Source organism: Protopterus annectens, chromosome 5.part0 (assembly GCF_019279795.1).
Source record: "Protopterus annectens isolate FY-2018-M chromosome 5.part0, PAN1.0, whole genome shotgun sequence".
In the NCBI taxonomy this organism is placed as follows: domain Eukaryota; kingdom Metazoa; phylum Chordata; order Ceratodontiformes; family Protopteridae; genus Protopterus; species Protopterus annectens.
Window position 1 is genome coordinate 736,760,573 of NC_056735.1, and position 27,930 is coordinate 736,788,502.

The following is a 27,930-nucleotide window of genomic DNA, read 5'->3' on the forward strand; positions in this document are numbered from 1 at the left end:
GTAAAAAAAAAACATACTGGTTTATTGAGAAAACAAAAAAAAAATCAGACATCCACATAGGGCTTGTGACATCTCATTCTGAATATTACACTTAAAAATTCAATTCTATGTATTGAGCATAAGCCATAATTATTTTTTTGCTGATATTTTGGGCAACCGGTAACATTTTTACCCACTGGATTCTTGCTCTCATTTTTGTTTACCAGGTTACAGTTTTAATTGGTGTGCCATGTCAGTGCCACCCCACTATTTCCTGTCTTCTGTTCTGCCATGTCATCCTTGCTGCTTCCCCATACACCCCATTTCCTTGTGTGCAGTTTACTTGAATAGATCCTTAGGCTTTTTTTTCCTAACTTCTCCAAGTTGTTTAATGTTTGTAGAATATCGTACATAGTAAGTTCACATGAGGACTTCCATTTTTGCTTATTCCTTTCTTTGCTACTAGTAACAGTAGTTCTGCCTTTGCTTTTATATGGATTTCCACCCTTGCCCCTTTCAGTCAATTGAGGTGAAATTTAATTATGGTCAGTTACCAAACTGACCCCAGTATGATCTTCATTAGATCCCCCAACTCCTATTTAAAAGAATCCAGCATTCTACAATTCCAAAATATATGGTCTCAGTCTCACAATATACCCTCATGATCACACCTTCAACAACCAGGGTTAGTTTCTGGGAACATCTTGTGTAGTCTGTCTGGCGTATAAAAATATCTCTGTAAACACTTTCACCCAAAGATCCTAAATTTTCCAGATCTAGAGGCTACTTTAACCATCTGGCACATTGCATCCTACATTTCTTGTGTTGTGTTACCTCTGTCTTTCATTTCTTTTGCCATGCATGTTTTTGAGGCCATTTTCCTTCCATCTATCCTGAATTAATGTTTTATATATCTTATTCATTAACCCCATGTCCACTAGCCTCTTCTATTCTTGCTTCTATCAGAATTCTTATTAAACCTGTCTTTTCCTAATTCATTCTCTTTCTTTTCCTGTCATGCTTTGCACAGATGTCATATATTGCTTTATATTGTAACATTTCTCATCCTTCTACTGAGAACTTTTCAATAAGTCTTTCCTATCACATTCCACCCTTCCAGGACCTGCTCCCAGATTTTTACTGAATTGTCCCAGTACCTCTTGTTTTTATCTTGAATGGGTTATTCATAATTCCAGTTGGGGCTAATTCAAATTTCCATTGGGTATATTATTTTTATTCCTTTACACTCAAAATTCTCCGTCTCTGCAGTGCTTTCTAGATTGTTTATGTATTGAATGCCCTGTTTTCTGTTTATTAGCTTCTTTCAGACCATCTCTCCTTCACCTGTTTGTCCCTCCCCATCATGTTTTGTTTGGATTGATTTCTATTTTCCACTATAGTCTTTATTCTGTAGCAGATAAATTAGTACTAAAATCGATGCCATACAGTATTCCCGAAAATTTGGAAATACCAGTCCCCTTCCTCCAGTGGCAAAATTAGCTTCTGCCATTGTACCCTAGGTCATTTCTTCTGCCTTGTAATATCCATAATCGTCCTTCTGACTTTCTCCCAAAATTCCCTCTGCAGTTCATATACTATTGCTTGTCTAGCATAAATTATTTGTGGAACAACATGCATTTTGATAGCCTGTATTCTTTGATCTGTATCTAGGAAGATGAGAGACCATTTCTTGATCAAATTCTCTGATTTTTCTTACATACGTGTTCATGTTTCCATTGCTGAGCCCTTGGAGGACCTTGCTAACTTAGTCCCTAAGTATTTAATGCACTGGAGTCCCCCAGAGGTAAGGATACTCCAGTACAAAAATTACTTCCAGTGCTTTTGTCTTCCCTTTATTTATTTTGTATCTTGATATAGCCTCAAAATCTCCCAGTATTTTATACACCCTTGTAATATCAGATGTTAAGTTGTCTCTCTCGCCTTCATTCTTGCTGGTTGGGTTCGGAGCCGATCTTCGGCTCCGACTCAGCCATTTTCTAAAGCTCGAGAGCTACTTACTGGCTCGAGGCCTCCCTATATCCCACAATGCCTGGCGCTAGATCCCCAGATCTCGTTTGCCGTTTCAGCTACAAGGTTGCGCTTTATTGGCTCAGGTCGTATTCTTCTTTTTGTAATATTAGCAGTTAAATTTTTAGTGTATATTTCAAGCCTTTCTTTTGTTTAAGTAGAGTAGTACTGTTAGATTAGTCTTAGTATTCCTGTGTTTCTGCCCTTTAGGAAACTCGTTTTACTTAGAGAGTTTCTCCCCTCCCCCCTCTGTGTCCCTAAGTAGGCTGTTTAAATTAGAGGCTATCCCCTTCCCTTTTTAATCCTTTTTCCAGTAGGAAGTAGTGTTTAGCCTTTATAGTTTAAGATAAATTTCTCTTAGTTTTATTAATTTTTTGTGTGAAGGTGTGGGACTAGTTTGTGTGTGTGACTGTGTGTGTTTCTTTGCACTAGTCTAACATTCCTCTGTTGGTATCCCTTTTTCTTTACCATGTCAAAGGATACCAAGGTATCAGGTTTCATGAAGTGTGACTCGTGCTGTCAGAAAATGTCTCTGACAGACGGTCACACTTCTTGTGTTTATTGTTTGGGTGCCCTACACCTGCTGGACTCTTGCTCGGTATGTCATGCCTTTAGTCCGAGAGTCCTGCAGGAGCGTAGGAACAAGTTGATTCTCAGGGGGTTACTAAAACCCAAGGGGTCTCTGGTGAAGTCTCAGCCAACGAAAACCCCTAAGCCCACCAAGCCGTCTGCTCCCACTATGGAGCCGTTGCCAGGTGGAACGTCTGCTTTCATTTTGGTTCTGGCCGGAACCGAAGTATCTAAGTCTCACTCTGCTCCAACCTTGATGTTGGAGCCATCAGGGAGCCGTAAGCGATCTAGGTCGCCATCCCTAGAGTCGATTCGCTCGGCTCCGGGGTCGCCTTTGCTTACAGTCAAAACGGCGCCATCGGTCCCACTCTTCTCGGTCCTCAAGGCTATCCAATCATGACTTGGAGAGAGTGGTTAGTAGACTCCTCAAATCGCAGGCCCTGGCCAAAATGTTAGCTAGCCCTCCTCATCAGGCTGTGGCTGTTCCTGTTTCTGAAGTAGTTCCTCCTCCGACTCATCCTGTCACTTTGGAGCCGGAGCTTGTTGGGGCTCGGATCTTGGAAACGTCGGCGCCGATGCTTCCCCTTTCGGCTCCGTCGTCTGCTCTGATTTCTTCAATGGTTCTGTAATTGGAGGGATCTGGGCGCCGGGACTTCCTCGTCGGCTCCGAGGGGGTAAGTGACATCAGACCCTTGTCCGACCCCGTTCTCCCTCTCGGAGCCTCGGCGCAGGTAAGCTTGGCTCCTACATCGACCTCGGAGCCGTCCCTTTCGGTGCTGGAGAGGATTCCTGTCTCTTCGGAGCAGGGGCCCTCTTCTCTGCCGGACAGGGGCGCCTTCGAGGTAATGAGGAGCGTACTGACTTCTGAGTCTGCACCTCGATCAGCCCCTTCGGCTCCTCCCCCCAGGGTGCCTGCTTCGGTCTCTGCCCCTCCTCCAGACCCCAAGCGAGGGGATCAAACGCTCCAGGTCACCCCACTGGGTGTATCTTCCTCTTCTGAGGCCTCCTTTGAGATTTCAGAGGAGCCCCCTTGAAAGAGGAAATGTAAGAGGAAACATGTTGACTCCCCCGAGTCTGTCACGTCAGATACTGACTTGGAGGATTCGGAAGGGTCCCCAAGATCCCCCTCTGAGGATGTCTCTTTCTCAGACATCCTTGAGATCCTTAAGCAGAGGGGGAACTGGACTGCCCTTAACCCTTCTGAGGACGAGTCGGTATACTTGGATACGTTTGGTTCTCGCCCCTCCACCTTCTGGGTGTCTCCGCCTTTCGATCCATTGATGGAAGTAGTGGCTCGGAAGGCGTGGTCAGCCCCGGACACACTGGAACCAACCCCCCGCAGGCCCGCTAAGTTTATTACGGCCCCTCAAGATAAACAATTTTTGACAAAGGGTGTCCCCATTGATGCCATGGTGGTAGCAGCTGCCACGAAAAAGGAGTTGGCTGACACTTCTGTACCTGTCCATCCCCTAATAAAGAGTCTAGGACGATGGACAGATACGAGAAGTGGATGTTTTCCTCAGCGACCTTCTCCATGCGGTCGCTGAATTACTTGTGCCACTTCACCCGTCTTCGGAGGGCTCTCCTCAAGGAGCTAGGAGATACCCTGCAAGATCCATCAGCTGCAGGGGCTCAAGACAATATTAACTCCCAGCTGGCGACTCTTAATTCAATCGTCAACTCCTCCATGCGGCTCATTTCATATGCGGCTGATGGGGCGAGTAGGGCTGCAGGCACAGGCCTGGCTTTGAGAAGACATGCCTGGATGCAGTTATGTAACTTCACTGATCCCTTCAAGGCATCTTTCACCAACACCCCTTTTGATGGTTCGGCTCTGTTTGGACCTCAGGTGAAAGATACCATTACCAGGTGTGAGCAGGAAGGCAAGACTCTCTCTGCCGTGGGAGTCCATTTTTCCACTCCCTCTAGACCATACCCTAAAGGTCAGAAGAGTGAAAAGATGTGGTTCCGGAAACCCCAGGGAGCCGTGCCTGACACACGTGGTGAGTTTCCCTCCAGAGGCAGAGGAGGGAACAACAATAGATGCCACCCGCGGGGCAGAGGGGGGTCCGCAGAATCAGGGCAGCAGAGAATCCTTCTCTGACAAGACCTTCCAGCACCCCTGAGGGGCTGCCCGGCTGTCCGCCTTCGGAGGCAGTCGGGGGAAGGTTGTCTCTGTACCCAGAAGCTTGGCGTCTCATCACTCGAGACAGATGGTTAAGGTCTATCATATCTGGAGGTTACAATATCCCTTTTGTCCACACCCCCTTACAATCAAACAACCCCATCCCAGATGTTCCACCCAGTCTAAGGGAACAGGCAGTACAAGAAATTTCAAAACTGCTAAAAAAATGGGCCATCCAACAAGTCCCAGCAGACAAGCAAGGATCCGGAATTTACTCAAAGTTCTTTTTGGTACCAAAAAAGACAGGGGACTGGAGACCCATTTTGGATCTCAGCAGACTAAACAAGTCTGTTCAAAGAAAGAAGTTCCGGATGGTCACGCTTCAGTCCATTCTACCCTTTTTGGGTCCGGACAATTGGATGTGCTCCATAGATCTTCAGTATGCGTACTACCACATCAAAATGGACAGGCATTCCAGAAGGTTTCTCCACTTCCAGCTGGGAGCCAGTCATTACCAGTTCAGAGCACTGCCCTTTGGTCTCACCACAGCCCCCAGGGTATTCACCAAATGCATGGCAGTGGTTACCGCTCACCTGAGACGGCAAGGATTCCAGGTGTTTCCATATCTTGATGACTGGCCCCTTACCGCTACCTCCAGGCATCAATTGCTGAGAGCCAGGGATTATACCATCCAAACATGCTCTCCAACCTAGGTATCTCAATAAATTTTGAAAAGTCTGCATTGTCGCCTTGTCAATCTTTAACCTTTATAGGCGCAAGATTAAATACGAAAGATCTGTCCACAAGACTTCCAATAGGCAGAGTGGCAGACATTCGCCGACACGTACTGGTATTATTAGGATGCAGAAAGATTCAGGCCAGATTCATCCTAAAAACCTTGGGTCTCATGGCAGCAGCGATCATATTAGTTCCCCTGGCTTGCTTTCACATGAGGATTCTCCAGTGGATGCTTTTCACCCAGTGGTCCTTTCAACAACTCCCTTTGTCTCACTCTCGCAAGATATTAATCACACAGTCGTGCAAAGACCACTTGGCTTGGTGGATGGTCTCCTCATCAGTACCCCAGGGCAGACCATTTGTCCTTCATCCTCCAGTTGCCACGGTGACCACGGATGCCTCCCTGATCGGGTGGGGGTTGCATTTTCAGGGCAGGACTGTCCAGGGCACCTGGCAACCCCACGAGTACCACTTGCACATAAATGTCTTGGAGATGAGGGCAGTGCTTTTAGCATTGCAAGCTCTTCAGAACTCTCTACCCACTGGGACCATTGCAATTCAGACTGACAATATGTCTGTAGTATGGTACATCAACAAGCAGGGCGGAACCAAGTCATATCCCTTATGTCGAGAAGCACTCAGATTATGGCAGTGGGCGATCTCCTCTCAACAGTTTCTGACAGCAACGCACATCCCTGGGAAGTCCAACATCATAGCGGACAGGCTAAGCAGAGCTATTCTCATGCCTCACGAGTGGTCTCTCAATCGGACAGTAGCGGACAAAAATCTTCCGCAAATGGGGTCAGCCTTGCTGCGACCTTTTCACAACTCCTCTCAACAGCAATGGCGACAATTTCTTCACTCTCTTCCCGGACACTCCCCCAGAGACGCTCTAGTTCACGATTGGCCCCAGGGACTTCTGTATGCATTCCCACCCTTTCCCTTAATTCCCAAACTAATTCAGAAAGCTACCGTGCTGGTTTGCTGGATGATCCTCATTGCCCCCTACTGGCCTCGACAAATCTGGTTCCCGTTCCTGCATCGTCACCTTCTAGAGCAGCCTTGGAATCTGGACCCAGTTCCGGACCTCCTGATCCATCAGTCGGGCAGGCTGCATCAATCTCTTCAGTCTCTCAACCTCACTGCTTGGTTGCTCCACTTCCAACCTTAGCCAGGCTTCCCAGTATTTCCAATTCAGTGCGTGAGATTATCCTTTCTTCGCACAAACCTACAACCAGGAAGACTTATGCTAGTAAGTGGAAACGTTTCTCTTTCTAGGCAGAGGCTAGAAATATAGATCCTTTCATGGCCCCTGTCCATAATGTTCTAGACTTTTTAGCAGAACTTTTTCAAGCGGGCTCCTCTTCTGCCACCATTAGAGTTCAATTAGCGGCAATCTCTAATTTCCAAATGGGCCTGTCAGAAACCAGCATCATGTCCCATAAGCTTTGCAAAGCCTTTCTTAAAGGAACAATCTTGCTCAGGCCTCCAGTGAGAGATCCCCTGCCTCCGTGGGACTTGAATTTGATCCTAGCTTCCTTGATACTGCCTCCTTTTGAACCGGCAGCTTCCTGTTCCTTGAAATTGCTTTCTTGGAAAACCCTCTTTTTAGTGGACATTACTTTGGTGAGGAGAGTTTCTGAACTTCAATCCCTATGTGTTCGTCCTCCTTACCTAATTTTCCATAAGGATAGGGTTTCACTCAGGACTAATCCTTCGTTCCTTCCTAAGGTCCCCTCCGAAAATAATTTGAATCAATCCATTGATCTGCCATTTTTTTTTCCAAATTATTCCAACAAGGCTGAACACAAATTACACCAGTTGGACGTTCATAGGCAATTACATTTCAATTTGCATAGGACTGAGCAAATAAGGAAATCAGACCAACTCTTCCTGTCCTATGCGGAGGGTAAGCAGGGTCGACCAGTGTCTAAAGTAACCTTATCCAGGTGGTTGTCCTCTATTATTACCCTTGTTTATCAGTTGAGAAATAAAGAACTCCCTGCTAAACCTAAAGGCCACTCTACTAGGGCTTTAGCTACGTCGGTAGCCTTTCAAGCAAGACTACCAATGGAAGCCATTTGTGCGGCCACATGGGCCACCCCTCATACCTTCATTTCACATTATAAATTGGATGTGGCCTCTTAGGAGTAGAGCTGATTTTGGTTCCACTGTGCTCAAGAGTCTGTTCCGATGAGCCACCCAGGACTAAGGTGCTAGGGACACTGTCCCAACTAGCAAGAATGAAGGCGAGAGAAACAACTTAACATTAAGAAGTTATGTACCTACCATAACGTTCCATGTTAGTTGTCTTCTTCTCGCCTTCTTTCTTGCGTCCCACCCTCCACCCCCCTAGCCTAGATGGACCGAGAAGAGTTCTCCTATGAGTCTTGTCACTGGCTGAGCCTTAACCGATTTATGTCCTCTACCTTTTCTTTAGCCCTATAGCTGAAGTCTTGCTATTGGGACGGTTGTCCTATTGTATTGTGATGGTGTTAGGCCTTCCAAACGAGATCTGGGGATCTAGCGCCAGGCATTGTGGGATATTGGGAGGCCTCGAGCCAGTAAGTAGCTCTCGAGCTTTAGAAAATGGCTGAGTCTGAGCCGAAGATTGGTTCCAAACCCAACCAGCAAGAAAGAAGGCGAGAAGAAGACAACTAACATTGAACGTTATGGTAGGTACATAACTTCTTATTTCCCATCCTTTTCAAGACTTTCCACAAATATCCCCATTTCACCCTGTCATATACCTTTTGTGCATCCAAACTCATATATACCGTAATTCTTTGTGCTTTTTCCACCCTACTTTGAATGATGTGCTATGTTAGCGCATTTGGTTTAGTTTTTTTTTTTAATTAAGAGGGATATGTAGCCATATGTGAGTATTAACAATATGGTATGTTTAAATGGGAATCACTCTTAAAGTATTAGGGCATCATGTTCTGCCACCTATTAAATAGTTCCGTAAAACATCTAAAATGCATATCATGTTATGTCTCTTCACAAATCTTTGACTGTTTCTCTACTTATTTGTGAATATGGTTGACAAGGCTCTCTTCTAAAATGTCATAGCTAAGCAGAGGTGTTTAATGATCCTAATGTGGTGTTTTCTTGTGTATTGGTCCAACTTATTTCTTATTTTCAAAGGATCAAAAGATCTGCATTTCATTGTGAACCTAAAGAAATGAAACCAGTTCATGGTTTGCACATAAAACTCAGTGTTTCAAAAATGTAGAGTCTTTTGCCATTTTTTTTCTTTTTTGGTACATCCTCCTTTCTCACTTTTGGGTCCATCTTTTCTACACAGGCAAGGAACTTGTTTGCTCAATGAATGAGGGGCCCCGAGGGCCATTCATTTCCTGGTGCAAGAGTTCAGCATATTGGAAGTGGAATCCGTTATCTGCATGGTCTTGGACTGGATTTTTTTGTTTGTTAAGCCCTACCATCTGCCTACACTTGCTGATAGTATCCATGGGATTAGGCATGCATTGTGCCAACGTGGTATTCATTCACACATCTATGTGGTGAAATCAGTAGTCCTGAAGGTCCTCCCCATGAGATCCACAGTCTTCATTGAGGATTCATCCATGAACAAAGTACCCATGCACATTTACCCCGTCCTCTACCACCAGAGGGGAAGAAAACTGGCTAGGTCATTCCTGTCCTCCCCCATGCCAGCTATAACAGACTCTTGAATAGATAATTAAATTTGGGATGCCTGGGTCATAGTTTGGACTTCATTCCTGCACACCAATGGATCTGGCTACGAAGCCTTTGCCATTGCTAAACTAAGCAGAATGGTATTCTTCCCTTGTTATGCAGGCTTACATAACTTCAAATTCTAATTTATCCTGTCCTTGGGAAGATGAGCTGCCATAAATGTGACTCCATATCCTACTAAATTAGATAGTCTCTTTGTAGCTTTTAAATTAGATAGTCAGACAGCCAGGAATTTCACTAGCAGTAAATTATCTTGTCTGACTTATTGGTGCAGCTTTCATTTAGGATCACTAATCCTTAGGGAAATCCCAAACAGATAAGACAAGTCGGTTCAGGTTTTCTGTGAAGAATTTCTTCTGAATTTAATTTTACTGGCATTAAATAAATAATACATTTATGTGGCATCCATGTATACTGCTTTAAAGGAATTTAGTCTATGACATAACAGTTTAATGTGGTTATGGCTTGAAGATTGGAGCCTGCCTTGACATGAAGAAGAGTTTCTTCCTGTTGTACTTGAACTACTGTTAATGGGTTGATGCACTTTTTCTTTCAGGAGAAGTCAGAAGTTATCTTGCTTAGTGAATATCTTTGCATTCCCCCTTTGGTTGACATCTGTTTAGTTGACGTAAAGTAGTCGATTACTCAGATGGTTGAGAGGTGTGTGAGAATGCACAATTCTCCTGGTCAAGAAATATGCCCTTTCCCCAGCATTCTGTGATCGTGGAGTTAGTGAATGTAGTTATCCAGGGATGTGAGTTTTCAGGGGGGGCTTGCCTTCCTGCAAAAAGCAATGTTTTGATATTTTTAAACTTTTGTTTTGCATATGCTGAGATTTTTGTTTGGAACATGCATAGTGTAGTTTCAACATTTGCAAAGTTGACCTTTTGCGATCATTGTTGTGAATGTTGATATTCGGGTCATTCATTCATTATCAGTAGGTCCATATATGTTTTTTTTTTTGTTTTTGTTTTTTTTTTTAAGTACTGTAGAATGGTCTAAACGTATTTTCTTCTCTGACAATTTCCTACAGGAGTGTGCTTGCCATGCTTTAAAGTATTTGACATGACTAAACGTTTTAATACTTGCTGGCTAAAATCATGAGATCATGAGCTGAGACTTGAAGCAGGCCTTAAGCTTGGAGTGACTAATTTTTTGTTATACAAAAGATGAATAAAAACAATGCTATTTTGTTTTAGTCTGAAATGGATGTGTGCTTGTGTAACCTGATACTTGAACCTTGGCACTAGAAAAAGAAATTTCCCTCTCTTTCTCTCTCTAAGTTTCCTGTTGCTTGTGGTCCATAGTAAGAGCTTTAAGATATGACAGTGAAGATGTTTCACACGGTTAAACTTGCTTGGATAGATAGACTGGGAAGCAGACAAATCAATAAATAAAGCTGTCTGTCTGCCTATCTGTGTATGTGTCTGTCTATCTCTGTATCTCTACTGATTCTTTAGGTGGAAGGTCAGTAGAAGAAGCTTTAATTTTGAGCCTCAGGGTTAATTCTTGTCATTCATGAAATATGACCTGTCAAGACCACTAGAATCACTGTTTAACTATAGTCTCCAGACCACCTTTGTGCCAAGCAAATGGAGGACTGCAACTGCCACCCCTGTGCACACAGGTCATCTGTTGACCCAAGTAACTACAGATCCAAAAGTTTGACTAGTCTCATATGTAGAGACATGGAAATAATTATAATGGAAATGATAAACAGTGACACAGTAAACCTTCATTCACTGTTTCCATTCCAGTTTGGTTTTGTTGAACAAATAATGCCTACTTAACTTAGTGAATTTCTTTCAGAAGTTCACCAAAGTGATGGATGAGGGCAAAACAGTGCACACTGCCTACCTTTACCTTACCAAAGCATTCAACACAGTACACCACTTGCGCATTGTAGACCATCTCTTGAAATTAGGTATAAACCCTCTATGTCACCTGCTAGAAAGCTGGCTCACATATAGGATCCAAGAAGCTGGGACTGGGGAGTCTACCTAAACAAAGAGGGCAGTCACTAGCAGAGTCTCTGAAGTTTCGATGCTAGGGCTACTCCTTTTTGGCATTTACTTTTCCAATGTCAAGCCAACATTTATTGCCTCTGGCTGACCAGGTTCACAGATGACTGCAAGCTAAGCACAGTGATACAATCCCCCAGAAGAGACAAATATCCTCCAAGAACGCCTGACACAGACTGATAACTGGTGCTAGACCCATGGTCTAAAATTCAATGGTAAGAAATGCTTAATAGTATCTTTTTGGAAAACTGTACACCTAGAAACTACCCCTAATAGTAGGCCCAGTGTCAGGGATTTGGAAACGTATGTAGACAATAACCTAGCCTTTGACCGTCATGTGTCTGTGGTGTTAAGGAAATCGTTCTGTGTTGTGCACCTTATAAGCAAGAGTATGGCATCTAGGTCCAAGGATGTCATTGTTCCACTGTACTCAACCTTCATCAGACCAATCACCGAATACAGCTCTGTCTTCAGTATGTACCTGACCGGGCATATGCAACAAGTAGAGTGTCCAAAGAAGTTTCTCACAAAAAAGAATAAAGGGTGTAACTATATCCTACACAGACCACCTCATAGTCCTAGCCCTGTACTCCATCTGCTACATACTGCTAAGAGGCAAACTCTGCCTGGCCTGCAAAGCATCCTCTGGTCCCATTCTGATGGACATGTTGCACACCCATAAAACAAATAGCATCAGAATTACCCAATCTAGGGGCCCAAATCTCATCTGCAACATAAATAGAACATGTTGGAGGGGGACAGATAGGTGCTTCAAGAGACTACTCCTTCTCTGAAACAGGCTTCCCATCCACGTGAAGCAGAGGTCTTCTCTAGCGCAATTCAAGCGTACCTCAGACCACTGAATTGGGAATTAGAAATTTTCCTGTGGTCTGGCACCTATGTCTTTAGTAGACAGCAAAAGCCTGTTAATGCTTGACCACCTATTCCAATAGCCTAAATAAACCCCTTAAAATAACCCTAGCTTATCAAAAGTTGTTAGATACATTTGGGAACCATGGTTAGGCTTAAAAAGGCCTACTGCGGTCATTAGCCTAGTAATTACCTATGAACCTGTGAAGTGAACAGCTGGCTGAGATGCTGTAGACGATCTGGAATTGTGCTTGGTATGTATGTAGCAGTGTGTACCATCTTTGTTGGAGAGTAATTTTGTCTGCTGAATGTAACCCAGGTAAAACTATATCTCAGCTGAGCAGTATGTCTAATGCTAAACCCTTTAAGGGAGTTTTCCCCTTTTCCAATGAGGTAGTGGTGACAGAGTTAGTTATATTTGGTAGGGGTTGCAAGGCCACACACCAAATCCCACATGAAGGTTGGAGGCTTCATTTCTGCATAAAAATAATGATCTTTTTCCATGTTCCATGTTTTTTACCATATGTGCTTTTCTGGCCACATTACACTTGTCGATTAAATTAGATTCTCCTGTGTTGCTAAATCATTGGTGGTACTCTGTATTTGAAAATCCATACCGATTTTTGAACAGACATTTCACCACACGCAAGCTGTGTACTCAGCAACAGAGTATGATAGTATAAGAAATAACTGGAGGTGGTGATTAATAGTTACTGACTAGTGATTCCTTCTCTACTTTTGAACATGGGATGATGAACAAACTACACCTATCATACAGCAACATTCTCATGTCAAGAAAATAATTTAATTAAAACCCTTGAAAAAGTATAAGAACAGAAACATGACTAAGACAGAAAAAGCAAGCATTTGAAACAGGAAGGCTGTTTTATTTAATTTATTTATTGCTTGCTTGCATAAGGCTGATTCTAACCTTGGACACCTCCACTGCCAGCTGCCAGTACTTGCATCCTAGCCAGTACTCCCTTTTAGACTAGCCCCACCCCTACACCGCCCCCAATACAACTTACATTGGGAGGACATCCAATTGGGAAAGCCCTACATATAGAGGTCATCCAGTTCTCGATGTGTAAATTATCTGCAGTGAAAGCTGAGCACTTACCACCGAGTAGGATGGACATGTGAGGAGCTGTCATATAGTATGGCTTTACCTGGCATTGGTATGTTGGGCTGATGTCATGCAGGTGGGTATGCAGTGTGGGCCTGAACTCTGGTGATCCCACCCCTTTTTTACACCTATCAACTGTAGCACTTGCTTTTCAATCATAACATTGGTGTTCCCATCAGGGATTGTGAAATAGCCATGCCTTAGTACACCACCCACCTGGAGTAGATGAGCAGGCAGTGCCTCGTCATTCCTCCCTCCCACACCATATCCAGCAGGTGCCTGAGCCACTAAACAAACTCAGGTCACCTCGATTGAGGCAGACTCTTATCCCTTCATGCAAATGATGCTGGTAATTATGTTTTTATTTGTTATTGCTGAAGGAGCAGTGTTAGAGTATATATTGCAGTGTTTATAAGTGGAAGAGATGGGCATTATAGCTGAGAAAAATGAGTACCATTTGCTTGTCAATTTCAATTCCTTTAACTTGAATGTTACTGAGAAAAAGAACTAGGTAGGATGATTGGCCACCATGTTTCTTTGTGAGAATGCTTCATAATCAACAACAGCTTTGGGGTGAGAGACTTCACTCCACAAGTATTAAGTACAGGAAATAATTACTTTGTCAGATAACATGGTCTGGTTGATAAAAAAAAATACAGTGCACTTATCCTCCAAGTGATAATGCCTTATCAGAAATCTGTTTACTGGCTATAGGTTGAGCTGTTACAGGGTGTGAGAAGTGTCAGATGAGAGGTAGAAGAAGAGGAATTAATGCATTTATAGCAAAAATTGTGTTAAATGTTGTTTAGGAGAAAGTTGTTTCACATGAAGCAAGCATCTACTGTGAGTCTAGCTAAGACAACTAAAACAATTTGTATCTGTCTATGTTAGGACAAGGAAGAAAAGTGTAGTTATCTGCATTTTCCAGGAAGATCTCATATAAATAAATGTATAAGATGACTTTAACATAAAATAACCTAATTCACAGCAAAATGTTAGATGAAGAGCTGAGAGAAAAAAGAGAACAGTTTGTATAAAAGTTGTAGTGAATAACAGTAATTTTGAAGTTTGGAAGGAGATGAAAGTAGGAGAGAACAAAATGTGCCTCTGTGATGTGATGTAGAAGGTTTAAAATACCGACTATGACTCAGATAACCCAAGTTCTGTTAGCGGCTTGGGCACTGGAAGATGTGGCCAGAGGTTTAGAGTGAGCAGCTGACGCCAGCTCACCCATCCTTGGGGGGATGGTGATTTTGGTTTGGTGAATTCCACAAATTAAGTGGAAGCTGGCATGGTGCAAAGAAGGCCAGAACTAAGGAGATGAGCTTGGAAATTCCAGCTGGTGACATTAGCTATCATTATCATGTGGGTAGACACATGGGCATGCATGAAGACAGAATAGACCACCTTAAGGTGATGTGAGTGCTTACTTTGGCCACCAGGTTTGGGGTTAAGGTTGTAACTGAAATGTTCTCATTGCCAGGATGTTTGCAGAGGCACAAACCACCTCCACAGCTACCTGGGTGATGGCTTCTCTTGTTACCTCATGACTTCATACTTGGCTCACCATGTGAGTATGGGATGAGTAGGCTGAAGACCAATTAGGAGAGGTGTGATGGTCAGCAGGCATGCAGGCAGAAACACAAGCATATAGGAAAAAAAAGGGCAATCATTTGAAGTGTTGGAACCTGCTGGAGTGGGTTCCAAAACACAGATACTAAATGGCTGAAAAAACAGACTTACATAAACTGAGTCCGAGATTGCCATTTCTCAGATTATTCTTTTCTCTCTGAGGTGTGGCAGTCTTAGAGATGGTATAGATAACTGCAGGGGGGGTGCAGGGGAGCTTGCCCCCTACAAAAAAAAAAAAGTTTAAAGGTGAAGAGTGCTCTTGGAGATTTCACTCTACTTCTGGAGTTTCGGTCTTTTATTTATTTATTTTTTTTGACATGTCAGCCTTTCAGTAGGGAGCCAAAAAATGTAGTTGAGAACAAGCATTAGGGTTAATAATGAAGTCAGATAATGATAACGGTGCATTGGAATAGAAGGGTTGCAAGAATTAAGTTAACTTTTTGTTAGCAGTATAACCTGTGAGAGTATTACATACAGTACTTATTGCTGAAAATGTGCTCATAGTTTATCTGAAGTGCCTGAAGGACTTTCAGTAGTAGTCATAAGTTATTAAGCCAACAGTTTCATCTGTGTAATGCTTTGTATGTTTAATTTTTAAGGATGCCCAAAAACCTTCTCGTGATCAAATTCTGTCCTGGATAGATCAAGAAAGAGCTGGAGCCACAGTCTTGTTAAAGGTATTTCTGTTTTGATTCATTCTTTTTATTTTTTACAACTCTGTTTTTATTTATGTTTGATAATGCATTAGTTCTTAAATGTTTTTTGCAGCTCTAAATTAGACGAGATAAAAAGGAGTTGTACGTTAATAAGAAAATTAAATATGTTGTAAACCAATTATTTATAGTAATTAAAAGAGTGGTTGCATATTGTAAATGGTAAATCTTCTGTAATACATCTCTCTGTTGTAGTTTACAGATCCTACTTTATAAGAAAGAAACCCACCAGTTTTCAGAGACTTTTTATAAGAAAAACAGAGATTCAAGCAACTCTGTGCTAATGTGTTTATTGGTTCACATTGACTAATTAAATGTGTGGATTTTGTTACTTCTCTGAGACCACTCTGACAACTGTACACTCTTCCGAGAGACTGATGTAAGGGAAATTCCAAGAGAAGACTAAGTTGGAGAAGCACCCAATCTATTGTCTTGTCCTCTGTCTGGAAGAAGATGCTTCACATTAACCAGTCAAGAGGGAACAGTATACAGTGCACAGAAATTAGGTCCCTTTCTCTTAAGTGGAGGGACTCTACCTTGTCTCTTGCTGTTCACTAGCTGACACTGTCTTTAAAACCTTCATGGGTATGTCTTAGGTCACTGCCTTCCCAGTCTTCCTGTGAGTGGTTCCTTTCTTTGTTGTTGTAGTAATTCAGATTAGTGGAGGTGAATTTTTTCACTCTTTACTACATTGATGAGTCAATGGACATTACTGTCAACCAGTAGTTTAATTGAGTTATCTTTCAGTAAGACTCATCTGCTTTAATGATCAAGTCAGACCTTCAATAAAGTCATTGTTATCAGCTTACTTGACTAATTCTTCATTGGTTATTTATTTATTTCCAGTTTGATCACAGAGGATGTCCATTGGGCTCAGAGCCCGTTTTCAGTGGAGGCCCGGGGAGAAAAGCTCCATATTACAAGCAATTAAACAAAAATGAAATTATAAAAAGTAATGAGGAAAAAGTACAAATGCATAATGGAAAGACAGCTCATAAACATATTTACAAAGTTGTATAGAGAACTATTTGTGCAATAATTAAGTGATAGAGGCAGGAGAAGAGTTCACAATTAAAGGGAAAGCAATTATTAGTTGAGGGTTAAAAATGTGAATGTTGTATATTGAGGTCTAGCAGAAATGGAGGAGAAATAGGTGGGAAGTACACTTTTAGTAGAGCATAAATTATAGTGTCTGGAGTATTCCTAGAGAGGGGGTTGAACATTAGTAAAAGTGGAGTTCACACATGGAAGGTATGATTGCCATAGCTAAACTGCATCAGCTTAATATAGGTAGTTATTAAAGATTGTTTTCAGTAAGAGGGGATGAGATCAGGGACTATATACAGTATTTACATTGTGTACATTTAAGGTAGAAAAACATTAATGTGAAATTGTTAAATCTCGCCGTTTATTCTCACTGATGGGTTCGGAGCCGATCCTCGGCTTTGAAATGACCAATAGCAAAGCTCAAGGTTTGCCAGTAGCTTGAGACCAAGCCCCTTATCCCACAATGCACTGCTGGAATTACCCCATGTCTAGTTTGCCGCGGCAAGAGAGATCTCGGTGATCCAGCTAACTCGGACCATTTGTGGGAAAAATAACAGCAAGTTTTATAAAAAAAACTTTCCTTTTCCTTACTAAGATAGTTGTGTGTTAGTATTAGGTCATTTCATAATACAATCTATAGTTTAAATAGCTTTAAATAGTTTTAAATAGTTAGTGCCCTGTTGGCTTCTGGGTTTGTGTGGGCCTTTAGCCCTATTTACTCTTATTAGTCTTTCTAATAGTCAGGGTTTTTCTCTGTGGGCCTCTTTAGCCCTATATTTGTAATCTATAATTATATTGTTATAGATAGTGCCCAGATTGGGCTTAGTTATTTTGTGGGTCTGTACAAGTGAGTAAGAACTTTACTGTCTTACTTTTTGCAGTTTACTGTTTGTTTTATTTAACTATGTCAGATGAAAAAGAGAATCCCATCCTAAATCGGGATTCAAAAAATGCCCAGATTGTGGGCAGAAAATGTCCGTCACTGAAGGACACATTCAATGTGTCTACTGTCTGGGGGCTAAACACCTCCAAAACACTTGCAGCATTTGCCATTCTTTTTCTTCAAGAGTCCTCTTGGGAGAAGGAGGAAGCTAATAGACAGGAGATTGCTACAGCAATCTTTTTTTGAGGTGTTGAGTAGCCATGAGGGTACTAGCACGTCCTCCAAATCCTCAAAATCCAAATCTTCAGACAAAGTGACAAAAAAGGCAAAAATTTCAGAAAGAGGGTCATCGGTTCCACAGACCTCTGAACAGAGTGTACCTTTGATTCGGAGCCAGCTCTCAGTATTGGAGCCGGTCTCTGAAGTTCCTTCTTCCCCTCTGCTCCAGTCAGCACCTTTGGTTAATTCAGCTAAGTCCTCAGTCAGCCTTTCAGATTTGGACATGGATCGGCTAGTGCAGAAGCTTTTACAGGCACCAGGACTTGCCAAATTGTTGTCGGCCCTGACCAGCTTGTCGGTGCCGAAGACCATGGAACCGGATTTATACTGGACTCACAGAGCTGAAGGAAACTGAACCGATGGTTGTCGAACCCTTGGAGCTGATACCCGCACCGGTGTTATCGGCTCCATCTACTCGGATGTCCTCTGCGCCGACCGAGGACTCTAGGAGCCAACGCTCTCCCGTTGGGTCCGGGGAGGATAGCTGAAACAATTTGTCAGTGCCGACTCTTCCTCTCGGGGCTTCGGCTCGGATGAGCTCTGCTCCTACCTCGGGCTCAGAGCCCAGGGTTTCGGTGCGGGAGGATCGGACGGTACTCTCGGGTCCGTCCACTCCTTCTCATCGGAGCCATGGTGCCTTCGATGCTAAGAGGAGAGTTTTGTCTCCAAAGACAATGTCAGCATCGGTTCAGCCTTCCCTCTCCCCTTAAAGCTCCTGTGTCTGCTTCTTCATCTACCGGTCCCTCTAAGCGTAGAGACCCCAAGCCTCAAGTACCCCCACAGGGCATCCCCTGCTCTTCTGAGACCTCCCCAGATCCCCCCATTGAGGAGGTGCCCAGGAAGAGACTGTGCAAGAGGAGGCACTTAGACTCCACACAGGAGTCTTTGACATCTGACACGGACTTAGATGAGTCAGAAGTGTCCCCTCGATCCCCCTCCGAGGACATCTCCTTTGCAGAGATACTAGAGATCCTTAGTCAGAGGGGCGATTGGCAGTCCAAGACCCCTACTGAGGATGAGTCTGTGCTCTTGAAGGCTTTTGGGTCTCAACCTTCCACTTCTTGGGTGTCTCCGCCTTACGACAAGCTCATGGAACTGATTTCTCGTAAGGCGTGGGAGTCACCGGTGGCCATGGAACCTGTTCCTCGTAAGCCCAATAAATTCATGTCTGCCCCAGTGGACAAGCCATTTTTGATAAAGGGAGTGCCTGTTGATGCCATGGTGGTAGCTGCAGCCACCAAAAATAAAGTTTCTGAGACATCCACCTCTATCCATCCTCCTAACAGAGATTCTAGGGTCATGGATAGATATGGGAAGCTCATGTTTAGTTCAGCGACTTTTTCTCTGCGATCACTGAACTACTTAACCCATTTTACGAGACTACAAAGATATCTCCTGAAAGAGCTAGGAGATACTCTGCAGGGTACGGTAGCTGCAGGGGTGGCCGACAAAGTCAACGCCCAGCTCGCTACCTTAAACTCAGTGGTAAACTCGTCCATGCGTCTCATATCCTATGCAGCTGATGGTTCGAGTAGAGCTGCTAGTTCGGGCATTGCTCTTCGAAGACGATCCTGGATGCATCTCTGTTCCTTTGCGGAACCCTTTAAGTCTTCCTTTATTAATACCCCATTCGATGGCTCATCACTGTTTGGGCCCAAAGTAAAAGAAACTTTAACCAGGTGTGAGCAGGAAGGCAAGACCTTATCTGCCATTGGAGTCTGTTTTTCTACCCCTACTTGGCCCTACCCCAAGGGCCCTAGGAGAGGGAAAATGTGGTTCCGAAAAGCACAGGGAGCCTTTCAGGACACACGTGGAGAAACCCCCTCTAGAGGCACAGGAGGGGGTTATAATGGAAGATGCCACCCCCACGACAGAGGGGGTCCACAGCAACAGGGTGACAGGAGTCAGTTCTCCGGTCAACCCTACCAGCGCCCCTGAAAGGGGGCCCGACTGTTCGGCTCTGGAGGCAGTCGGGGTCGCTTGTCTTAGTACCCAGAAGCCTGGCTAAACATAACATCAGATACGTGGGTACAAAGCATCATTTCCAGAGGATATTTCATACCATTCTCTTCTCCTGCCATTCCTGTAAATAGAATCCCAGATGTTCCACCCAATCTCAGGGAACAAGCAATCATAGAGGTCAACAGATTGCTAGAAAAAAGAGTCATCCAACCAGTCCCAGCAGACCAAGTTGGATTCTGAACTTACTCAAGATTCTTTTTGGTACCAAAGAAAACAGGGGACTAGAGACCTATTTTGGACCTCAGCAGACTCAACCAGTTCATAAAGAAAGAGAAGTTCCGAATGGTCACGCTTCAGTCCATTCTTCCCTTCCTAGGGAAAGGAGATTGGATGTGCTCCATAGATCTCAAAGACGCGTACTATCACATAAAGATGAACAAACACTCCAGAGATCATCTGCGTTTCTGGCTTGGAGCCAATCATTATCAGTTTCGAGCCCTGCCCTTTGGTCTCACTGCACCCCCCAGAGTGTTCACCAAATGCATGGCAGTGGTCACATATGGATTCATATATGGATTCATATATATTCACGGCTCAACTGAGATGTCTAGGATTCCAGGTGTTTCCATACCTAGACAATTGGCTCCTCACCGCTACCACCAGCCATCAATTGACTCAGGCAACACAATACACTCTGACACTCTGCCATCAATTAGGCATTACAATCAACTTCAAAAAGTCTGCCTTATCGCCATTGCAGCATACTGTTTTATAGGAGCAGAGTTTGATACCTCAACTACCACTTTACGTCTCCCTATCAAAAGAGTCTCACTTCTCCGCCAAAATGTCAGCTCACTGGTGTCAGAGAACAAAGCTACAGCAGCAGAGGTATTGAAGGTGCTAGGTTTGATGGCGGCAGCAATCCTGGCTATACCACTCGCAAGGATGCACATGCGAATTCTTCAATGGCTCCTCTTTGCTCAGTGGTCATACCAGAAACTACCGATGCACCACATGATTCTCATCACAAATTCTTGCAAGAGTGACCTTCGGTGGTGGTTGACTTGTATTCATGTCACAATCGGAAGACCCTTTGAACCCCCCCCCCCAGCAGCCACTGTGACCACGGATGCTTCCCTGATAGGGTGGGGGTGGGGCATTTTCAGGGAAAGTCTGCCCAAGGCACATGGACAGATCAAGAATCACATCTGCACATCAATGTTCTAGAGTTGAGAGCGGTACTTCTGGCATTGCAGTACTTTCAGGACTCTCTCCCTCTAGGAACTATTGCAATTCAGACGGACAACATGTCAGTAGTCTGGTACTTGAACAAGCAAGGCGGAACCAAGTCTTAACCCCTTTGTCGAGAAGCCCTCAGGATCTGGCAATGAGCTGTGTCATCCCAGCATTTTCTGTTAGCAGCACACATCCCAGGGAAATCCAGTGTGATAGCGGACAAACTAAGCAGGGCGATATTGCTCCCTCACGAGTCGTCTCTCAAACAACAGGTTGCAGAGTTGATTTTCCGCAAATGGGGCCAGCCTTGCTGCGACCTCTTTGCCTGCCACATCAATTCAAAACGCAGAAACTACTTTGCCCTAATACCACCTCCCGGTCATCCCCCGAGAGATGCACTTTTACATGATTGGCCCCCGGGTTTCCTTTATGCATTTCCTCCCTTCCCATTGATACCCAGATTTTTACAGAAAGCAAAATCGCTGGGAAGGACTGTTATACTCATAACCCCCTACTTGCCTCGACAGATTTGGTTTCTGTTTCTCCACCATCATCTGTTGGAAGATCCATGGATCCTGGACCCAGTTCCGGACCTTCTGACGCACCTGTCAGGGGACCTTCATCCTTCACTGCAGTCCCTGAAACTGACTGCTTGGCTAATCCACTTCCCCTAATTGCCAGGCTTCATTCAATTTCAGAAGATACAAGACAAATTCTGTTTTCTTCTCACAAGCCATCTACCATACCTTTATCACGCTTTACAGAGTAGATAAGGCTTCAAGGGACAGGTCTTCCTTTGGTTCCACGGTACTGAAGAACATACTCCCATGAGCCACCCAGGATTGAGGGTGCTAGGGACACTACCCATCAGTGAGAATAAACGGTGAAATTTAACAACTTCACATAAAGAAGTTATGTACTTACCATAACGTTCCATATGAGTTGTTTATCTCGCCTTTATTCTCACGTCACTCCCTCCTTCCCCCTCCTGGCTGACTGTTGACTTAGAGGCTAGTACCATCCTTCGGGAAGTGTTCGTGTTAGCAATAAATACAAGGGTGTATATATATATATATATATATATATATATATATATATATATATATATATATATATACTGTTACTCGCAGCAAACAAGATCTGAGGTAATTCCAGCAGTGCATTGTGGGATAAGGGGCTTGGTCTCGAGCTACTGGCAAACCTTGAGCTTTGCTATCGTCCGTGTCGGAGCCGAGGATCGGCTCCGAACCCATCAGTGAGAATAAAGGTGAGATAACTCACATGGAACGTTACGGTAAGTACATAACTTCTTTTTAATAATTTGGTGTTGAATTTGACTTAGAAGGAGGCAGATATTTAAAGGGTCTTTAGATTTAGAGTGAAGTAAGTGTTTAGGAGAATAGCCTGGGGTGGATGAATAAGTAGAGAAGCTGTATGAGGCAGCATACATAGAGGAGAGTAAGTAGGTTAAGTAGGGAGAATACAGTTACATTTCCAGTGCTGTGTAAAGTAGGAGTGAAGCTGAGTTTTAAAGTATTCGTAGTTTTCAGAGATTCTAAGAGAAGAAGGGAGGGAATTCTATCTTTTGGCTAGGGAAGAAGAGAGTAGAAGGTGACCAGCAGGACGTTTAGGATTGTAAGCAGAGAGGAAATTCTGTTGCGCAGATCTCAGGGCTCTGTGGGGGGTGTAAAAGGGTAAGATATTTGCTAAAGCAGGGCATAGAGTTGGTTTGAAGATTAGTCTGTGGGTAGTAGTGAGTTGAAGGAAGTTGAGTTGACTGGGAAGTTCTAGCCAGTTTAGCAGGTGGAGAGATGTGCAGTGGTGAGAGGAGTAATTAGCTTTAGTTGCGAATTTAGCAATTTTATTGTAATATGTTTCTAGTTTTGAGGAGATGGAAGAGGATAAGTTGGTAAGTAGGGGAGCACCATATAGAAGGTAAGGTAGTAAGTAGGTGGTTGCAAGAGCTTGTCTGGTAGATGAAGAGAGGAACTGGGAGTGTCTATATAGCATGCTAAGTTTCTGGTGAGTTTTTTTAATGTTTAGCTGAACATGTGTATCAAATTTTAGGTGTTCATCTATGGTAACTCCAAGTAGTTTAGCAGAAGGAACAATTTCTATAGTGGAGTTAGTATTGCTAAAGATACTGAAAGATTGTTTGTCAAGCTGGAGGGTTTTTGAGGGGGTAGAAAAGAAGAATTTTTGATTTATTAGCATTTAGCGAGAGATGATTTTGAAGCATCCAGTTTTCAGTTGTAGAAAAGTCCAATTGAGTTTTTGCTAGGAGGTCAGGGAGATTAGAAGCAGAGCAAACTAATGTTGAGTCGTCTGCGTATTGCACTATTTTAGTTGTAGGAATGGCAGCATGAAAATCATTAATAAATACATTGAAGAGCATTGGGCCGAGTATGGATCCTGGGGAACTCCAGTAGGGGTGGGTAGGAAGTTTGAGGTACCAGTTTGCCATTTCACAGCTTGGAATCTATTATAAAGGTAGCTGTTAAACCATAATAGGATGTTGTGTGAGAGATTAAAATTAGAAAGATGATTTAGAAGGTGGGTATGGGAAACAGTGTCGAAAGCTTTGGAAAGATCTAGAAGGATAGTGGATACAATTTCTCCAAAATCACGGGCATGATTTACTAAGTCTAAGAAAGAGAGAAGAGCAGTTATTGTACTATGTCCAGGACAAAAACCATGTTGTGTAGGGGTGAGGAGGTGATTATCAGTAAGGTAAGGCATGAGCTGGAGGTGCTTGCATTTTTCAAGTATTTTTGAGATTGGGGAGAGAATGGCTATTGGACGGAAGTTAGAGATAGTATTATTTTTACCTTCTTTATGGAGGGGAAGGATAAAGGCAGCATGCCACAGTTTGGGAACATAAGACTCTGGTATGGATCTGTTGATGAGAATGCTGATGGGGATGGCAATGCCATCAGCAGCGAGCTTTAGATAGAGAGAGGGGATATTGTCTGGGGCTGGGGGGCATGGCTTAAGTCTAGCGAGAAGTTTTTTTATGTAGGATGTGGAGATTGGCTTTAGGTGAAATGTGGGGGGGGCAGTTAGGATTGGGAAGTTGGGAGGAAGTGGGGGATGTGGATTTGAGGAGAGAGGAGGAGTTGTGATTGGGGAAGGTCTTGGTGAGTTCAGCTATGGAGTTGGTAAAGGAGTTGAATAGGATGGCTAATTCTGTGTCAGTTTTACTGGTATCAGGACAAGGGTTTCTTTTTGTACCGGGATTTAGTAGACAGTTGATGGATGTCCAGAACTGTTTAGGGTTTTTGGAGTGATTGGTCTGGAGTTTAGTGTAGTAAAACTTTTTATCTCTTATATGTTTTTTTGGTTAGGTTACAGAGTTTCTTATATTTAAGAAGCATTTCAGGGAGTTGGTGTTGGTGATATAGTTTCCAGGTCTTGTCTTTTTGTTGCATAAGATTTTTAGTATCCTTAGATAGCCAGGAGGCAGGGTTGGATTTTATTTGTTTAGTTCTAGGTGGGGCATGGGAATTTAAGATATCTAAGAAGGTAGTATTGAAAAAATCTACAGTGTTATCTAGGGAAAGTGTTTTTAGATTATCCCAGTTTATTAGTTTGAGGGTGTTAGAGAAACTTGAAGGATTAAAATTAGTGATGTTGCGAGTATGGATATATTGGTGAGGTTGTGGCTTCAAGTATGTTGCTCGATGGATAAAGGCAGGGTAGTGGTCACTTATGGTGTCTGGTAAGGTACCTGAGTATAAGATCTTATTTGGGTGGGAGGCTAGAATCCAGTCTGGAGTGGAACCTGGGGGTTTCATTTTATTGGGTTTTGTGATGCTATTAATTAGTTGAGTGAAATTTAAAAGATTAATAGATATAGATGGATTGGTGCCATTGATTTTGTTCCAGTCGATGTTCACATCGCCTAATATGTACGTCTCGAGCTTAATATTAGTTGAAGCCCATAGAAGAATGTCTTCATGGGTGGTAGTATTATTACCAGGGGATATATAAAGGGCTATAAGACGTATGCTTTTGAAGTTATTCAGTTTGAGTATCCCCACGACTAATTCTACATTATTGAATTGAGGAGTGGGGTTTTGGTAAGGAGAGATGGAGTGTAGATTTGAGTAAATTAAGGCTGCTACTCCACCTTTTTTGTTTGGGTGGTCAAATCTAAGAGCCTGAAAACCTGGTGATAGGATTTCAGAGTTGGAAATCTGGGGTTTTAGCTAAGTCTCGGAGACTGTTACTATGTCTGGCAGGGTATGGTAAAGCCAAGCATGGAAGAGAGCAGTTTTGTTTTTTAGACTCTGGGCATTTAGAGAAAGAATTTTTAGGAATTTTTGGTTAGTAATGTTGGATGAGGTAGGAGGAGTGGCATTGGTGCTATTGGTTGTGGCAGGGGAAGTGGAGTTGGTAATAGTTTTAGGACCAGGGTTGGGGTGAATATCTCCTGCTAGGAAAAGGCAGTAAGAGGAGGTGAACAGTAGTTGTAGTTTGGGCTTAGTTGATTGTGGGAGGTTAGTGAGTGATTTGGGTGAGTGCCACTTGAAAGAGCAGAATGTAAGTTTTAGTTTAAAGTAGTGGAGCGTATTAGGTTGAAATATTGAGAGGGATATATAATGAAAGTGAGATTTGAATGGGTGGAGATAGAGATGAGTGGTGGAGTGGGGGGCAGGAAGGAGGGAAGGGTGTTTGTAGGATGTTTATGAGGTGGCATGGAAAAGAGGAATTAGGAACAATATGGTTAAACAGGAGGTGAGAAGGATTTGTGTAAGATGTGGAGACATGGTTGATTGGTGTAAGGTTAGAGAGTGGGAATAAACGAGAGATGAGAGTATGTTAGAGAGGGAGAAACTGAAGGGTATGGGAGTAAGAAGAGAAGGCTTTGGGGATGGTTGGAGAGGAGTTAGTAAATTGGTAGGAGGGATGTGTTGTGAGAGGATTGGTTAAGAAAAAGGGGAGGAGTTAACAGGTGAGAATAAATGTAAGAGTAGTGGGGGCAGGTGGGAATTGGGGGCAGGGTAGGGGAGCAGAATGAGCCCGCAGGGCGAATGGAGCGGGACAGACAGGTAAATGAGGAGAATGCTGAGAGAACAATCAGTGAACAGCTGACTACTGAGGATACCTCAATAGACACAGGTAAGTGGTAGGGATAGTATGGGGAAACAGAGTGGAAAACAGAGGAAATTAGCTGGGAGAATGGGAATTAAGGTAAATAGAGTGGAAGCTTGAAGCAGTCTGAGACTGGGGAAAAAGAACTAAGTGATATGTTATTAGAGAGAGGGGAATAGAGAGTGCAGGACAAGCCTAGTTTAGGGCGCCACCTAGTGGGCTAAAGTATATAGCAGCAGAAGCTAGAGAATGGCGAAAGCTACTAAAGAGTTAGGAAAGACACGGATAGCTTTTATGGAAGGAAGCAAACCCTTATTTTTCCTTAGTATTTCCTAAGTGGTAGGGGGAATATGGCTGCTGGGTATCCTGGCTAAGTAGCTTGTCTTAAACACACATGCAGGTTATTTAAAAATCATGTAGCTTTACAAGCTAGGTCTAGGACAATCTACTATCTTGCTTCTTTGATGGCAGGGTTCTGAAGTATGGCGGCCTGAATCCGTTACTTAGAGGATTGAGATGGATGAGAAAGCTTGGAAGGGTCCTTAATGACCATGCAGCTAGTTTCACAAATCTTACAGGTTGATCAATAAACACATGGCATATTTTAAGATTTCTGTCCCAGTCTGTATTCTTATATGCCCTAACTGAACATTTTTTACCAAAGGATGGTGGTAGCTGAATCACAGACCCTTTCTCTGCTGGTCTTTTCTGAAGGTGAACCTCTCTGTGATGGTGTCTGAAGGTGAAAAGTAACTGGAGAGGAGTTTGGCCATCTTCTCTCATAATTCTTTCTTCTTGTCGTAGTTCCCCTGGTTGATCGATACAAGATATAGGTCCCAAACATTCCTGTTACACCTGCAGAGCACCACCACTCTTTCAGTCACTTGTTATTTTGATAGGGTAATTGGACTTTACAGACATCCTCACACCATGTGTGAGAGGAATCAGTAGTGTTTTAAGAACTTTGACTCTTTGGATAATAATTTAACAGACAAGCTTTCCAAAGGCTTGTCGGTTCTTTTGGCTCCAGCAACTCCCAGTCTCAGATCACATTATTTTACATGGCAGATATGCATGCAGACTGCATTGCATTTGGGGTCACCGTAAAGAGCAACTCATTTTTTAGAATATTGGTTTTCTTGGTGGAACTTCTACAGTGATTACTTAGTGTTCTCCCTTATAGGTCCACAGTAGTTGACACATGAGAATAATCAACGTTGCTGATATTAGTATTTTTGGAAATAGGTACAGTCAGTACATGAGCTGTCAGTCTAAAAAGGCACCTCCCTTTCGTGAAGAAAAATTCAGAAGAGAAGACATCCAAAGAAGTAACCTTGACTCAGAAATAGCAACCCCTTCCAAGTCGTCAGCAGATACAGGTCAGGAAGTAGGCTCTTGTGCAGGAATAGAAAGATGGTTCTGCATTTACCTATGATTTCTCAGCCTGTTTGACATTTTTCCTTGACTGTTCTGCTATTTCCTAATTGGAGGTTGTTAGAGGAGAGTTCTCCATTCATTCTAACCATTTAAGAACAGTTACAGAAAAAATCTGGGGTTCTTTAGTTGCTTGAGTAAAAGTGTTGATGGAGTAAAAGTGTACCTTTTGATATTCCTCCCTTTCAACCAGCTGTCTTCCAGAATACCCTCACAGAAAGTAAGATACACCTCTTTTTCTTCAGGATAGATGTAGTGGAGATGGCCGTAGATGGCATCTCTTCCCTGTTCTTCCTTGCGCACAACAGATGAGAGATCCATAATTGTCTTAAATCTGAAAAAAATAAACCAGTTTGTGATTTAGATAAAGTTTAGGATATTTGTTGTGCCACTTTTCCTTCCACTTTTTGAACAAATGTGACATCTGAATGTACAATATGCATAATTTCATGTCCTGATGTACTGGATTTTCC

General features: G+C 43.1%; 1 protein-coding gene across 2 annotated transcripts in view; it reads left to right on the forward strand.

Moving 5' to 3' along the window:
- Positions 1 to 27,930, forward strand: part of DYNC2H1 (dynein cytoplasmic 2 heavy chain 1) — a 6,555,988-nt gene that overhangs the window by 5,223,586 nt on the left and 1,304,472 nt on the right. For both annotated transcript variants that reach the window (XM_044072582.1, XM_044072581.1), the window contains one exon: positions 15,409 to 15,486. In XM_044072582.1, coding sequence (XP_043928517.1) covers positions 15,409 to 15,486 — 78 coding nt within the window. The remainder of the gene's footprint in view (positions 1 to 15,408; positions 15,487 to 27,930) is intronic.